The following is a 16,122-nucleotide window of genomic DNA, read 5'->3' as shown; positions in this document are numbered from 1 at the left end:
ATATATTCTGTCATGGCCTCATTAAGTCAGCTTCACTGGCGGGATAAGCTTTATGCTCATCAACTTTCAGATCGATGTTATGAGGCTGAGAATAGCCGAAAAAATGAATAATACAAAGAACAGAAAGATAGACGTAACACTCACACTGACTGTAAAATGCAAGTAAGATTTTTAGTTTTTTTTAATTTCAACTAAAGTAGCCTGGTTGCCTTGTAAGTACCTTGTTTCCGTGTACATAGCCTGTGTATTAGCAGAGGTAGTGAGACATAGAGGGTGGTGATCTAGTGGAGCTATCCTGCAGCTTTGATGGTGTATCGGAATCCTATCGTGTTCTAGTGAAGTCACCGGAGGTCGTTCCCATCCAAAAACTCTGAATCCACTTTTTCTGTTGTTGCTTTTGCCTTCTTTTTGGCCCGTGTCTTTAATGCAGATGTGATTTTTCTTTTTTCTTTTTTTGAGTTACTGTAGTTATCTCTGAGAGACATTTTTGTCTGGGTGCATGTCCATCCCATCGTACATCGTCATCACATTCAAACTTCTTTTTCAACGTCTTCTCAAACTTTTTTTTTTTGGTTCTGCAAATCTGCTTTTCTGAGGAAGCTGTGATGTGGACTGCAGCTTTTGGACATGAAGCATCCAAACTATTTTGTGCAGTGGTTGTGTCACGTGAAGATGGTTCATCCGGGGTTTGTGTGAGTTTGGTGGAGAAGCTCAGAAGCAATGAGGACGAGAAATTCCATCAAGTTCGCCACTTAAACTGAGAGGGTTATTTAGCAGATGGTTTATGTCCGTGTCTGTGTCTACAAGTCTACATATTTGTGTGCGTGGAGTTTAAAGACATTTGAAAAAGCCCAGCCGGCTCCCATATAATAACCCCTTCCTGCCCTTATCTTGCCGTTGATCTCTTAAGCTGAAAAAGTTATAATCTGAATCTTTTATTTAGTTGCAGTGAAAGTTACGTGTCCTCATGTCTATTTTTGTAAACATTTCCCCGTTTTGTATTTGTCATCTATAACGACAAGGTTAATGGCATTCAGCTGCAATATGATAAATGTGTTTTCACTCATAAAGTGTCATTTTAATTTAAGTCAGACCACATAAAAGGAGTTTTAAATACTTTCTTCAGAGTTTTAGTCATTTAACCTTCATAAGGAACTTATTGGGTTGACAGCATAACAGTTAATTTCCTTCGAAACCACTGCTGTAACTTACACTTTAAAGCAATTCATATAAGACTCTGTTACGTCATGTCTCTTGGCTGTCCGCCGTCCTGTATGACATCATGCCCCCACATCTATACAAACCATACACCCATGCACATTAATCAAACAGCTGCCTGTGTCGTGCCAAGCATGAATCATTTTGAGTCGCCTCGGCGGGGTGTGGGTGGAGAGGTTGTGTAAAGTGACCTTCCGCACGTGACTCATTTGATTGTGTTTTGGCTTCCCCACAGAGAACTTGCAGCTTTGGAGGCTTTGACCTGTCCAATCGGTCTCTCCATGTGGTCAACACAGGCTCCGAGGCCAATGTAAGTGCTGCCAGCCTGTGAGAGTACAGGGAGGCTGTGAGGAGCACGAGCGAAACTCTTTATTTGCCCCAATTGTATCCCGGATGATCCATTCTCTTATCGAGCTTGCTTTCTTTTTCCTCCTGCTTTTCCTTCTTCTTCCCCAGAATAAAGAGCAAGAGGCAATCTACAGAGAGGTCGTCAAGTCTCCCACCACATCCCGGATCTCGCTTGGCAAGAAAGTCAAGTCGGTGAAGGAGACGATGAGGAAACGCATGTCGAAGAAGTACAGCAACTCTCTGTCTGAACAGGTAGACATCAACAAAGTCGCACTCACACATGAATGCATTTTCCGAACACTGTTTGGAGAAAATTCCCACCAGAATCAAACATTTTGCAGCTTTGCTTTGTTTCTAACAAATGAGGTAATCGGTAAGACCGGCCGAACCGTGACTTTATTTAAAAAAGGAGCGGGTAAAACATAAATTCTTCACACATTGTGCATTTTATTCTTAAAACAAAGAGCCCAGCAAAAGTGTAAAGAAATAAAAGCTGCCCCATAATGTGCAAAACATTTGAGGGGATGTTTTGCAGTGGAAGCCACACTTTGTGTCCACAGGCTGTGTGTGGGCGGGAGTGTTTGTGTTCGTTACAGAATAAACACGGAGCATTAAAACACATTCAGCATTCGCATTTCTGTCTCCGCCAGTCCCTCCCAAGGGTGTCAAGGGTGGAGCGTGTGCTTCATGTTGAGCTCATGGAGTGATGCAACTCTCCCCCAGGCCAGCTCCAAAGAAACGGGGAGTTTCGGTGTGAGAGTGTGTGAGGGCTGTCTCATTAGCGTTGGCCTCATTTTCTCTGGGCATCCAGTGGATTTTTACCGGTGGCTGGTCCAGCCTCGCATTTTGATGTGACTCCGTGCTATGTGTCATTATTGCACAGCTGAACATCTGGTCATCACTGAGTTTGACCCAGATATCCTCCTGTAAGTCATGGTGGAAAGCCCGAAAAGAGAAATCAATTACCGCCTGACCGTGTTCGTCATTTCATAGACCACATTGCCACCTAGTGGATTATTCAAACATGCGCAACCAATTGGAAAAAAATCATGTCGTGCTGATTAAACATACCTCTGGGTACATGTGAGCAAAACAATGTTAAATTCACCTCTTCATATCATACAAAGTGTCTAAACAGCACAACAAACTATCTCATTTTAAACACACTTTAAATTTAAAACTTCACTTATAAGGAAAACTTGATCCCTCGGCAGAAAGCACTAATCACACAAGTCAGTTTCATTTTGATCCAAAAGTAGCCACTACTTACATTTATATTAAATATTAAGGACTGAATGTACACATTGATTTTCATGTCTGTAAAAATGAATATAAGCACTGACCACACATTTTTTTCTTATCGTCCCTCATGATATGACTTGTTCTTGTTTCATTGTTAATTCCCATGTCAAACGCTGAATTCCTTTCAACTCTTCTCTGTTTTGTTTTTTTCCTCTTGTCCTCCTTCATTACCCATCTGCTTCTCCCCCTCCATTTCCCATCTTCCAGTCCAGCCCAGATGGAGCCCCTGGTTCCCCGCAGTCCCCTTTGCCTGACACCGGCTCTCTGGAGAAACCGAAGCTCAAAGCCGGAGGCTCAGTGGAAAGTCTGCGCAGTTCGCTCAGCGGACAGAGCTCAATGAGTAAGACAATTTGTTGACAAGAGACAATGTTCATGGAATTATTTTACATTGCAATGTTTCTTTTATTTTATATTTTCTTTGAAACGGAATCGGCCTCATTCGAGACTTTGTTATGAGGAAAGACGACACTAGATGGTGCTTGTGACTCTTTCTGGTTTTCCTGTTTTTAGCATTAAGTGCCCAACAGTCGCAATTTTGTTTTTGTGGAGTCATCCGTCCAGCTGACTTGAGCTCTCAGCAACAGCTCGCGAACCGTGTTTTGATCTCCCAGGTCATTTCATCTAATTGCATTGTTTGGTTTCTTCAACCCCGTGTTTCTGTCACATCCTTGTGCTTTAAGATCCACAGCACCATTTTAACTTCAAGTCTGCCAAGTCCGAAGACTTGGCAGAGTGTCAGCGATTCAGAGCCATAATGAAGTGCGCCCACACAAACATGCACACACTCAGGAAAACATACGGTAATAATTAGAAAGGAAGTCTTTTCTCTTCACTTCCCACATGTCTGCTTGATGGCAACGGAGGAAAATAGGCGGCCTCTTCCAGAATTTGTAGCAAAACACTGTTCCAGTTTTTATTCACCGCAGATGCAAAAATAAAGACAAAATTAGGAGCTTAAGAAAATGTGATAAGTATAGTCTTTTGAGTGTGTGCGTGTGACTCGAGATCTGTCTTCCCAAAGCTGCTCGTTAAATCATGCCATTGCACAAAACGGATATTTTGGAGAAAAAATGTGATGATCTATTAAGAAAACTTTAAACTGTGGAAAGTGGGAGGAGCAGAACGATCTGTCATGAATGAAAAGCGGGTTTTCCTGACCGTCAAGTTGAGGGTCATTGAGGTTATTTCACCATTCAAGACTGCACCTCCGTGATGGATGAGCTTTAATCGCCGATGGATACACCAGCGTAATGTTGACTTCAAAGCACTTTGAATCTGCCAGGATGCATAAAGCCTGATTCATCCCGTTTAAAAATAAAGACTTGGAGAAGAATCGGGGGGCCAGATGGAAAGCTCCACCACAAACAGCATGAACTCATGCAGTAATCATGTAGAATGTAGAGATGATGCACATAGAACTGAAGAGGAGAATCTGTTCACCAGCCATTTTTTATGTGCTCAAAAACACATCTATGACAAATAAGTTAAAACCATGTAGCATCAACCTATATGCCAAATTTCACTTTATGCCGCACACACAAATGAGATAAGCGTCTTCCGCCATTTGGAGACTATAGGACTATATTTGTCTCAATTGCAAGCCTAAAAAAAGCCAGATTTTAACTCGCTAAGCGTTTTCCTAATAGTTGGCTTCTGCTTTAGTTTTCCAGCTGATGCTATATTCATGTACTTGGAGATTATCCCAATAATTAACTTGTGAAGGGCTTAGTTTCAATTTGTAGTAATACAGTTCAATTATTTATGAATTTTGGAATACTACCAAAAGATTTTAATGAAAAATGCATCATGTTTTCAACAATTATTCTGATAAGAGTTGTTTTATGAATTTTCCCAACTGAATGGGTTACACCAACAGTGTTTAGTTTTAAGCGTGGAAGTTGCTTTTTTCATTCACCTACCGGTAATTTTGCATCATCCTTAGTTTTGTTCCTCTTCAAGAGACTGAAAAAGGTTTTTGGTTTAACATTCACTCATTAAAAAAAAAAAAGCAATATCCCCTATTAGATAATATTAAAACTTCACAAGACTGCCATATATGGGTCATTCTTTATATCTCTTAACATAAACTCTTGACCGCTGATAGGTAAAGTGGGTTATTTCTTAATGGTAGACTGTAATCTGGAGTGTCTTAGTGAATGAGAAATATGGGGAAGGAGGTGTACATTTATTCTTATAAGCAGAAACATTGACCATAGTAAGAATTTGTCTGAGTTTCTCCCCCCCCCCCCCAAAAAAAAGAATGAAAACTGAAAAGTTGTGTAGGCTGTGAAAACATCATTTACATGTTTAGCCTGTTACGCATTTTCTGTGAAAAGTGTCCTTTACAGTCACGGGGGGGGGCTGAAGCATGAACGTTTGTGTCTTTGTGTACAGGCGGTCAGACGGTGAGCACCACCGACTCATCGGCCAGTAACAGAGAGAGCGTGAAGTCGGAGGACGGCGACGACGAAGAGCTGCCCTATCGAGGACCGTTCTGTGGCCGTGCCAGAGTCCATACAGACTTCACCCCCAGCCCCTATGACACAGACTCCCTCAAACTAAAGGTTCGGGCACTTTGTTTTCTTTTCCGCAAACAAACAAAGTCACACCACCATATAATTCAGGAAAAAATTAAATAAAAATCTTTCGCCCTATGATTTATTTACAGCGCAACGCTGCAGAAAGGACTGTACTTCATACTGATAATTACAACACATTAAAAACCTGCACAGTCTGTGTACTTACATCCATAAGCACAAGGTCCCCCAGTAGCCAAAAACCTACTGAAACCTTTGTTTACATATTTCGAGTTGCTTATTTTACTGCCACCCTTCAGTTCAACTCATCTATTGTCTTCTCTTATGCATGATTCTGCAGCGCGGCGACGTGATCGACATCATCAGTAAGCCTCCCATGGGAACATGGATGGGCTTGCTGAACAACAAAGTCGGCACCTTCAAGTTCATATATGTGGACGTGCTGAGCGAAGAAGAGGAGAAGCCCAAAAGACCCGTGAGGAGGAGGAGAAAGGGCCGGCCACCCAAGCCTACGTCAGTGGAGGACCTGCTGGAACGCATCAACCTCAAGGTGGAGAACTGAGCATGCCTGGTTTTCTGAAGCGCTGCCATATTTCGAGTGTCATGCTGTTGACGATGTCCTCTGAGTGTCGGGGAAGTTTTCATCTGGCACCTCAGTCAGAAAAAAAAACAAACCTTTTGAAGTCGGTAAAAACATCGTTGTAGCCAAATAGCTCGAGCCCATTTGCAGACAAGCAGAGATAAATATAGGTCTCCGGCAAATACAGGCTGCACAGCTCAGGATGCCTGATTCGACCCGGACGCATAAACATTAACACCCACCTCGTGACAACCACGGCCCAACAAATAACCCGCATCTTTCATCAAAACCTACACATACTGTGAGTCTGATATCATCTCCTCCCACTCAGGAAGTCAGCAGGTCTCGCATGCCCAGATACAGACTTTGTGGGTTTTCCTTTTTATCCATTAATGTGGCTGATCTGTGAATTTATTTCAATCTTGGCCACTTTAGCAGAAACGGTACCAGTGGGGCGATGTCGGCAGTTTTCATTTGACCCATGTTGTCCATTCTATATTTACAATTTGTGGCGAGCATACAATTTACTTTAATTCCCTTCTTCACAGTCTGAAGTCTCACGCTTGGATTTTTCCTCATATAGTAGTTCACCTCTGTGTTTATACGATATAATATAATATGAGTTGTGTTATATAATAATTTTATGTTATATGAGTGCCATTTTGATGTTTGCTAATTTCTTATGAAAGCAGTTTATGTATCAAAATAGTTTTTATTTATTCCACCTCCTCCTGCAGCGTCTCGGCCAGGTCGTCGTTGTAAACGAGAAGCGTTTCTCAACTGACAAGAAGTAAATGCTGTTGATCCGTCGTAAACCAAAACAGCTGCGCTACTTGGTTCTCTTGGATATGCTTTTGCAAAACGGAAAGCCAAAGTTTGAAACATCAACACAACCTGTTCAGTGTAAATCCTCGCACTCCCACAACTTGTCTTCTTTGGACGGTCAGCCAGGAAATCTCTGGACTGGACGCTTGTTTAAATGTTTCAGACCAGAAGGATTCAGGGAGTGAAAAAATCCAGCTGTCTGTGTTTTGAGTTAGTTGGTGGTCCCTTGTTTAGTCCCGCATCAACCCAGCAGGAATAGAGCGCCATCACACGCCGCTCTCCGCTCTCGACTCCACCGTAGTAATTGATAGTCTTGCTGGTGACACACTGTCTGCGTGTTTGTCCAACAAAACTTGTGGGTCACAGAAGTGCCGAGCACAGCGGCTTTCATCGTGGAAATAGTTACGAGTGTTTTGAGGGATATTGTCAGCCGACTGTGCACTTACACAGGGTGTATCTTACGAACTCATTCCTTGTCTGTACCATCCCAGATAGCGCCACGGCTTCTGATGTGTGGTTTGTGTCGGTGCGTTGCGCCCGCTCCTCTGCGGTCCGACTGAACTTTGATGTCTTCCTCTCCCACCTCCAGTTGTTTCCACTTTTAACTTGGGGAGTTTCTTATCCAAGCCCTGTTTAACAGTTGGTCACAGATAAAAGCGGGTGCGACTGTGGCCACGCGCTCCCCGCTGCTACTTGATTGCAGAAGCGAGCGATCCGCCTTTACGTGTCTTTCGCAACTCGGCCAAATTAAAAGTCTGTTGACAATGGAAGCAGGCCCGAGCCCGACGTGATTACATGCAATCCGAAATCAAAATAGGAGCTGAACTTTGTTTCACCGGTGGTTTCAATTTATGAGCAAGTGCAGACTGTATTCATCCTCATTACTATGCTCCTATATTGGGATGTTTTATAATTTCATTCTTTATCGCTGACCTGAGGTGTTTTTTTTTTTTCTGAGGTCAAGAATTTTTATTTATATTTTTTTTCACATTCAGTTTTAAGACACCTTGGTCTTTACAAGAAACTTTCAACTCTCTTCCAAACAGGAGCACATGCCCACTTTCTTGTTCAACGGCTATGAGGACCTGGACACGTTCAAATTGCTGGAAGAAGAAGATCTGGACGAGCTAAACATCAGAGATCCTCAGCACAGAGCCGTACTGCTCACTGCTGTCGAGCTGCTTCAGGAGTACGACAGTAAGTAGACTGAAAAGCTTCGGTCTCTTTTCGGAAATACGTGTTGGAAAACCGCTGTCAGTGTTGGGCCGGTTTGATGTAATTTTGCAGAAAATAGTCCAGTCGTGTGCATGAAAAGCACCAAATGTCAATAGAATCCCTCGTAGGTCTTGAAAAACCCTTTTGTCCACTAAAGCTGGTGTATAAACGATCACAATATAAGTTCAAACAACAGGAATAGACCGATCCAGACTGAGACTGAGAGGGGTTTATGACATAATACAATAACATACTAATATAATATATAAATACTATAAAATTGCATCTGAAGTTGTGAATTAAATGTGGCAGTAACAACATTTAATTTTAAAAGAAGCAATGTAGCATGTTTGAGAACAAGGATGTACTTTAATTCATTACTTTCACCGATGTGTAGTTGTCGATACTACCCAAATGAAAGGAAGCCATTAGTCTCTAGTGTTGCTGACGTCCTTATCCTCTGTGTCTTGTGGCGTCCAGGCAGCAGTGATCCAGAGCGCGGCGGCTTGTCGGGCTCCCAGGAAAAGCTGCTGTCCGAGGGCCGAGGCCTGGTGGGAGACTCCCCACGGGATTCCGGGTGCTACGAGAGCAATGAGAACCTGGAGAATGGTAATGAATGCTTTCCTCAGTCTGGACCGCCTTGACCCCAAAACCGAGACTCAGTCCTTGTACCTTAGTGATCCATTCACCTTCTTTCCAATGTGAGCTTCCACCTCTTCTTCCTCACTCGCATTATCTGTGGCCATCCTCGCACCCTGCCCCTCCCACTCCTCTGTATGAGCCACTCCTCTTACCGGACCCCTCAACCTTCCCCATCCCCGGCTCCATCAGTGTGGGTGCTGACCTCAGATACGTTTCCAATTCTTTCACTCCACTTTCTTCACTGCTCTTTTCACCCTGTAGGGCCTCTGTACCGTCAGTGCCAAAGTCCAGTTGTAAGTGAGAGGGAGCCAGGCCCCAGACCACTAAGCCTAGTTCAGCCGTCAATGGTGGGAGCACAAAGGGAGAGGCTTTCCCAAATGCACAGAACGGTTCTGATGAGAACAAACTCGCTGCCCAGTCACGGACTCAGGTTCCCTCCCGTGGGTTCAAGACCGATAGATGGATGCCAGGAAGACGAGCTCAGAGAGTATTTCTGTTAAGTGTTTTTATTGCAGAGGAAATCTTACAGCGTGTTATGTCAATATATGGCTGTATTATTTTGTTTTTGTTTTTTTTTGTGTTTTTGTTTTGCAGTGTTGACTCTGTGGGCCCATAAGATTTTCAGAAATGTTCTTGTCGGGAAATAGCTCACACCTGACATTAAATCTCGTCTCCGCATCATTTTGTCTTTAAGGTGCCAGTATCGCACACTCATGTAGCATGTGCCTAAAACGATGTGGAAGCAAATATGTTTACACTAGTAGTGTGCATATTATTTTAAAGTTGTGATTATGGAAGCTTAATAGAGGTCTTATTTCTCAAAGTTTGAGGGTGATGTGTACTTTCTGAATCTGCTCTCTCTCTCTCTGCATAAGACTATGCTTTTTATTTTCCGCATAACGCATTCTTTTAACAGTTTCATAACTCATAAATCATCGCTTGGTCCTTTTCTCTGTCTGTATGAACGACCGGTGTTCTCTTAATGTGTATACATGTCATCCAGGTTCAATAGTGAAGCGTGCAATCTGCCACAGTAGAGATTTAAGTTGTGGAATAAAACCACTCCTCTACAGAAAAGGACTCTGCTGCTGCTTGTTTCCTTTTTTCTTCTTTTTTTTTTTGGGTTGTTTCTGCCTTTTTTCTGTCTATCTTTTCCTCCGCACCACTAAACTGTGTTCACAAACTAGCGACATAACATTCAGTAAACATTTCCTCTTTCCACTTTTCAGCATCATTTTTAATCTTCAGGCTCAGGAAAACATTTGACCTACTACTTAGTTAAGATGAACTAAAAAAAAAAAAAAAAAAGTCCTTTGCAAATATACTTAACTTCAATCCTTTGAGGAGGATGTTGCTCTTTAGTCCTGATTATGTGCTACACTTTTCTTGAAGGCATGTGTCGCATTCCAATAATTTTGTGGAGCAGTTCCTCTTCCTCATTAAACTGCTACCACAGTAAACATTTTAGGGTTTAAAGGCATACATCATTTCTATGGTAGGGGTTATTAGTGTAATTCATTTGAAAATGGTTTCTATAGATTTAGGTTATATTTTACGCTTTGCTTGATTTATGTTTCATAAATGGTGGCAGGATATAAACAATGACTTCTTTCTGGGAAAGTGTATGTACAGTATAAATACAAATAGTTAAAGATTGAATTTACTGTTAAACAGTATTGCACTCTGCACCTGATGTGGGTATTACACGGCCACATGTATACAGACCAGCCTACAGTTACAGTAAATAATAAATTAAAGTCAAATATGTGTGAATGATGCAAGCCATTTAGCAAGTTAACAGACTATTATTATTATTGCTTTATCCGGGTTGAAAGATTTTAATCAGATTTGAATAGTCTTTATTTTTAACACATAATTAAACTCATTAAGCCATGTCTAATTATCACTACTGACACTTAAATAGAAATAATTACCACATAAGTAAAAGTGAAGTTGCCAAATGATCACACATATCCAACTTGTATATTTATACCTTTTACATTTCAAATGATGATTTGATGTATTGCTCATCAATAGTACTAAATCTCCTTGATGAGCTTTACAAAGCAAAGAAAAAAAACAACATTTCTTGTGTCTCTCTGAATTAACAGCCCTTCTTTAACTAATTTGTCACATTTGTGACACATCTGGGAATAGTTAAAAGATTTTGTAACACTTTATCCACTGATCGTCTTTCTATTATTCCACTATTTAAAATCTTTGGCAGGCCACACTGTGTGGCTCTCCTCCATTTCATCCATCCATTTTTGCTCTATATATGCCAAAGGAGACCTGGTAAGTTGCTTCATGCTTTTGTTCCAATGTCTCTGAAGTCTTCTTTTGGGATGCCTATATTTGGGAATGTTACTATGACTACAACACATCAGACAGTGTGTCAAGAAGCTTATCGTGTCCCTCTGGCACGCCAGTGTTTCTAATGACTTGGATCGAGCAAACCTTTTTAAATAGTTGGAGCTGTGAACAGTTTTCCAGTGATGTAAACGTGCATCATATTGAGTATATAATAAATTCATTGATGCCACATTTGTTTTCTGCAGCCGACTTAGAAAGCCTCCTCCAAACATATTTGACTTGGCCTCTGAGGAAACACTCGATGGGTTTCCATGGGCTTGTTTTTGTTATACTGAACTATGATCCAACTTTGTCTCTCACTCACACAGTTAAGCCTCCAGGGCTCTTAGTCTTGCCCCATAAAAATTCATGTGCATTAGTGATTAGTAGCAAGCTGGGTGTAAAGAAGAGTCTACCTACCTCATGTTGGAATTTTTAAAATAAAAATAAAATTTTCAATGTGTTTGGTAAACCAAGGTGTCAAATTATCAATGCTAAATAAGGATTTTTCATTTTGCAGGTAAGAACAGAAAACCTTCCCGCTCCAGTCGTTCCTCAGCTGGACTCCAGTCCCCGGACTACCCGACGCTGCCCATGACCGTCTCCACAGAAGCTTTGCAGCAGAATGGCAAAAACCAGCGCACCAAGTTCCCTAAAAGCTTTTTCATAAAGCCTTCCCTCAAAGGCTTCAACTTGCTAGGGCTGCGCAAAGCCCAAAGACGGTCCCCCATCCCGGCCAGTCGCAGCTGCGAGGACCTCGATGGTCCCCCACAGGCTACAGGACCATGGAAACGTTCCCACTCTCTGGGAGATCTGCACTGGAACTCTGAGCAGAAAGTTGATCTGAGTGTGGAGCAGAAACCCACAATGGAAGTGCCCAAAAAAGACAACAGCAGCCCCATTAGGGTCTGTAGAGATGGTGGCCCTCCAGCTCAAACTGGGACTCCACCCGTGAGTCCTAGAGGAAGAGCTGACAGACCACCCGTCCCCTCCCAGCTGCCTCTTCTCCCACTTTGTCCTACGAGCCAACCCACCGGCCCCCCAGAGCTTCTCTCCAGTCCCACACCAAGCCCTCCTCAGTCTAGCGCGAGTGGGGAGCGGGTCATCCGGACTCACCCCAAAAAGCCTCCCATCCCCCCTCCGGTACCCGCCAAGAAGTCAAGGGAAAGACTTGCCAATGGCCTCCGTCACCCTCCTCTCTCACTGCCCTCCTCGCCCTCCCCCACACCCTCGCCCACCCACTCCTTCAACCGCTCTCAGCCCAGTAGCCCCATCATCCGCAGCTGCAGCCCCAGTCCCAGTCGCTGTGCTCCTGCTCTGCCCCCCAAGGCCCCCAGTACCCCGGCCAGTCCATGTGCCGCCTCCTCTGCCTCGTCCATTGGCGAGGAGTCGGGTACCCCACCGGCCACGCAGCCTCCTTGGCTCTCAGATCTCGGAGGGAAGATGGCTGTTACAAGAAAGCTTTCCCATGCCAAGATGAGTCCTGACCTGCTCACCCTCCTCGAACAGCGGCTGCAGGCTGAGGGCATCGATCTCACCGAGGAGCCCTACTCTGACAAGGTGAGCGCAGTCTCCTCTCAATCACCCAACAAGTGAAATCATTCCCAATTCAGACGACAACATTGGCCAACTCTTGTCATTGGCAACAAATAAAAACTTTTTATTAACTTTTGAATAAATACAAGCAATGGAATAATTGATCTTTTTTTTTTTTTTACTTTTTTGACACAAGTAATTTTGTTGACTCACAAATACCTACGTCGAGGTATAAAAATCCAAAATACAACAGGAAATTCATGTCTGACTAAATACATAACAGAAACATGTAGCATATTTGAAGCCTCAAGGCGCTACTTGCCTGGCATCAGTCTCTCTTACTTCAACACTGTAACATGCTCAACTTAACTCAGTCATAATTTCACTGTAGCTCAGATCCAAGTTGTGGTGTTGAAGCCAATAACATCAGCAGTTTGCTTTGGATGTCATTTACTTTAAAAATAGACACCAATAGAGTCTAAAGTCTGTGTTCCTTTGTGTGTGCAGAAGCCGTTTTATGCGCCGGGGCATTTATTGGTGTGGGGGTGTCTGTGTATGTGCAATAATAAATATGCTGCCCCGGGGCTGAGGAGGAAAGATTGTGGCTTGAGTCTCACTATGAAGCGGTTTAGACTGTTAAGTTTATGGACTGATTCTTACTGACGGCAGACGGGGGTTATTAAACCACCCGCGACTTGCCAGACCCCAGACTGGGCCTCTTAGACATGGTGGAGAGCCCCCACTGGGCAATCCAGCAGCTACTGAGAAGCTCCCTTACACTGGCCTTCATAGAGTAGATAAAAACTGAGTGTTTATTCTACATTATGTTTATTCAACCCCTTTAATCATTCATGTGCTCACTCTTTATAGCATTGAAATAACCTTCATATGTTTATGTTGTTTACGTCGTGATTCGCCGCGGCATCATGTTAGACGGTTTATTTTCCATCGACATTGATTTCAGTGTATAAGGTTCAAGTGCATTCCATTCTTAATGCTCTCTTCCTGTGTTCAGCATGGCCGATGTGGCATCCCCCAGCCGCTGGTGCAGCGTTACTCTGAAGACTTGGAGCAGCCCGTCAAAGATGTGGCCTCCACCATGGACCAGCTCAGAGTCAAGGAGCTCCGTAAACAACACCGCATGGCTGTAAGGCACCCGCACAGATCGTCAATGAGCAAAGAGTCGTTTACAGAAATCTTTGAAACTGAAGAGGCGAATAAATGCAGAGAGGCAAACTGCAGGTTTTTGAAAAAAGCTTCTGTAGATCCCCCTTTCTTAATATTGAGGGGAAGTGTCATTGCAAAAAGGTTATTTAAAGGAGTATGTTCAGGTATTTAGGGTTTGTTTTTGCTCTTTACTTGTATATTCCTTTCTAAAACACTGTTTTGCCACTGCCACTGTGCAAACTCTGTGATTTTTCCGCCACCTAATGCTGAACCCATGCTTCGTTTGTTCCTCTGTGCTTCTCAGATCCCCTCTGGAGGATTGACAGAGATGTGCCGGAAGCCACTGCCTTTAGGTAACATCAGCACCGTTCCAGACTGGCTCGTCTCCATCGGCCTGCCCATGTACGCCGCGTCTTTGGCAGCGGCGGGAGTTGACAGGCTGAGCCGCGTCGCCTTGTTAACAGAGAGCAGCGTGTGGGAAGCCGGGGTGACTGACGAAAGACACGTCCGCCGCCTAATCAGCGAGGCGCGATTGGTCGGCACGCACAGAGACGTGCAGTCCTAATCTGTGGTGGAATCGCCTGAAAGGAAACCGACCCCCTGGTTAGTGCCATCTCATTTAAACCCGGCCAGGAATGTGGCCGTTTGGGTGAAACTGGCCACCGGAGTGATTGACCACGCAGGTGACCACAGCACTATGCTACTTCCTGTCTCGCACATGTCAGAAGACTCGTCGTGAGCCCTGATTTTCTCTCTTTATCACTCTCTTGTCTTTTTGCAAATGTTTACGGCAATGAGGAGTTTCTCCTGACAGCCAAGAAATCAGATGCCTTTTTTTAGACGACTGTAGACTCACTCTGTGGGATGGCTTCTATTCTGGAGACTCCCCCTAAAGTCTTAAAATAAAGACTTGGATCTGCCTTTAAGGACGATAGCACACTCTTTTGTAGGATGGATGTTTTTTGTTTTGTTTTTTTAACACAGGAAGAGGGTTTGTTTCCTGCATATTTCATAAGTGCTTCATTTCATCTCTTGGCTCAAGGCAACATAATCTGAGGGTCTTTCAAGGACGCAGCTCAGCCAAAGTGATCTCCTTCTCGTTTAATATTCTTCTCCCACTAATAGGTTCATAATAACAAGGAACTCATTTAATATCTGGATTTTTTTTTTTAATTAACCAAATCCATGAACCAATCCAGGAATAGCAGGTGGCTTGTTTTGTATCATGTTTCTGTATTATAGCATAATGCACATCTTGATTTTAAAAAAGAAGAAAAAAAAAAAAAAAAGATTTCTATGGTAAAAGTTTGTGTTTGTCTTTTTATTGTTGCGGCTTCGTTTTGAGGCCAGCTCTGTTGTTTCTAAGCTAAAACATCACACCTTTATATCTCATATCTTACTGTAACGTTCAATGTTGCTGCATATCCTGCACACCTCGCTCTCGTGTTCCGAGTATTCCAGAAAGCTTTGTTTTACTGTTGTAATCACAATCAGCTTTCACGCAAACAAAACATTCCCGGGTGTATCAAAGAACATTTTGAGTTGCCTTACCATTATATATCCAACACATGGAACGTGTTTGTAGTTTTGACTACACCGTGACTGAAACTGAACTTTTGCCAAAGGTGCAAGCCTTTTTATGTTGAATATGTGGGAGAGATTGTTTGTTTTAGTTTGTTTTTTTTTTAAATAAACACATTCAAACAGAACATTTCAGAAATATGCATGGGTGAGGATCATGTGATGTGACGCATCGATTTACCTACAAAACCACAGAGAACAGCACAGTATTCGTCCCATGCTGAACACCCCTGGGCCGAGGTTTAGACACAGGGAGGACATGGAGGGAGGACAAATGAAGATCCTTAGACACGACTGGCATCCGGAGTGTCTCATCAGGAATTTATTGGACTGTCTGCACTGTGGTTTCAAAGTTGACAATTTGAACTGCAGCTTGATGATAACATCCTAATGTCACACAATTGCCGGAAAAACAAAGAAAAGTGCCACATCAGGTGCAGCGCTGAGCTCCACATTCAGCACAAACCAGAATTAAACTTCAGGGAAACACTCGGTAGGGTTTGCCTGCTAGAAAATACTTTGAGCCCAAAAAAAAATAAATAAAAAGGAACTGAACTGAAAATAACCAGAAATCCATTGTTGTTTGATTTGCACACTCTGCATGAAGTGAAGCAAATATACATGTTCTTTATTCCACTTCTTTTTGATAGTTAAATCTTTCTTCATAACCAGAACTGAGCTGAAGGTCTGAAAAGTTTGACCAGCTGGTATTGCTAAATTTAGTGGCTGTTTTTTGCAGTGGGCACTTGATAGATAGATAGATATTTGATGCCTTTGTTCCTCTTCAATCACAGCGGTGCTCTGGGAAAACCGGGATGG

At 43.0% G+C, this 16,122-nt stretch overlaps 1 protein-coding gene across 11 annotated transcripts in view; it reads left to right on the top strand.

Moving 5' to 3' along the window:
• The window catches only part of sash1a (SAM and SH3 domain containing 1a), a 146,354-nt gene extending 130,530 nt beyond the window's left edge, over positions 1 to 15,824 (top strand). For 10 of the 11 annotated variants that reach the window (XM_080491342.1, XM_080491341.1, XM_080491338.1 and 7 more), the window contains 10 exons: positions 1,454 to 1,528; positions 1,675 to 1,818; positions 3,076 to 3,208; positions 5,263 to 5,432; positions 5,746 to 5,955; positions 7,857 to 8,007; positions 8,506 to 8,634; positions 11,540 to 12,579; positions 13,571 to 13,702; positions 14,027 to 15,824. In XM_080491342.1, coding sequence (XP_080347468.1) covers positions 1,454 to 1,528; positions 1,675 to 1,818; positions 3,076 to 3,208; positions 5,263 to 5,432; positions 5,746 to 5,955; positions 7,857 to 8,007; positions 8,506 to 8,634; positions 11,540 to 12,579; positions 13,571 to 13,702; positions 14,027 to 14,287 — 2,445 coding nt within the window. In that variant the 3' untranslated portion in view covers positions 14,288 to 15,824. Of the gene's footprint in view, positions 1 to 1,453; positions 1,529 to 1,674; positions 1,819 to 3,075; positions 3,209 to 5,262; positions 5,433 to 5,745; positions 5,956 to 7,856; positions 8,008 to 8,505; positions 8,635 to 8,928; positions 9,958 to 11,539; positions 12,580 to 13,570; positions 13,703 to 14,026 lie in introns of those variants that run through there. The other variant, XM_080491340.1, reaches the window with a different exon arrangement.
• Positions 15,825 to 16,122: the final 298 nt, after the last annotated feature.

Source organism: Lipophrys pholis (assembly GCF_963383615.2).
Source record: "Lipophrys pholis genome assembly, chromosome: 21".
Taxonomy (NCBI): domain Eukaryota; kingdom Metazoa; phylum Chordata; class Actinopteri; order Blenniiformes; family Blenniidae; genus Lipophrys; species Lipophrys pholis.
Note: the sequence above shows the minus strand (reverse complement) of the source record. Positions and strands in the feature narration are given on the sequence as shown.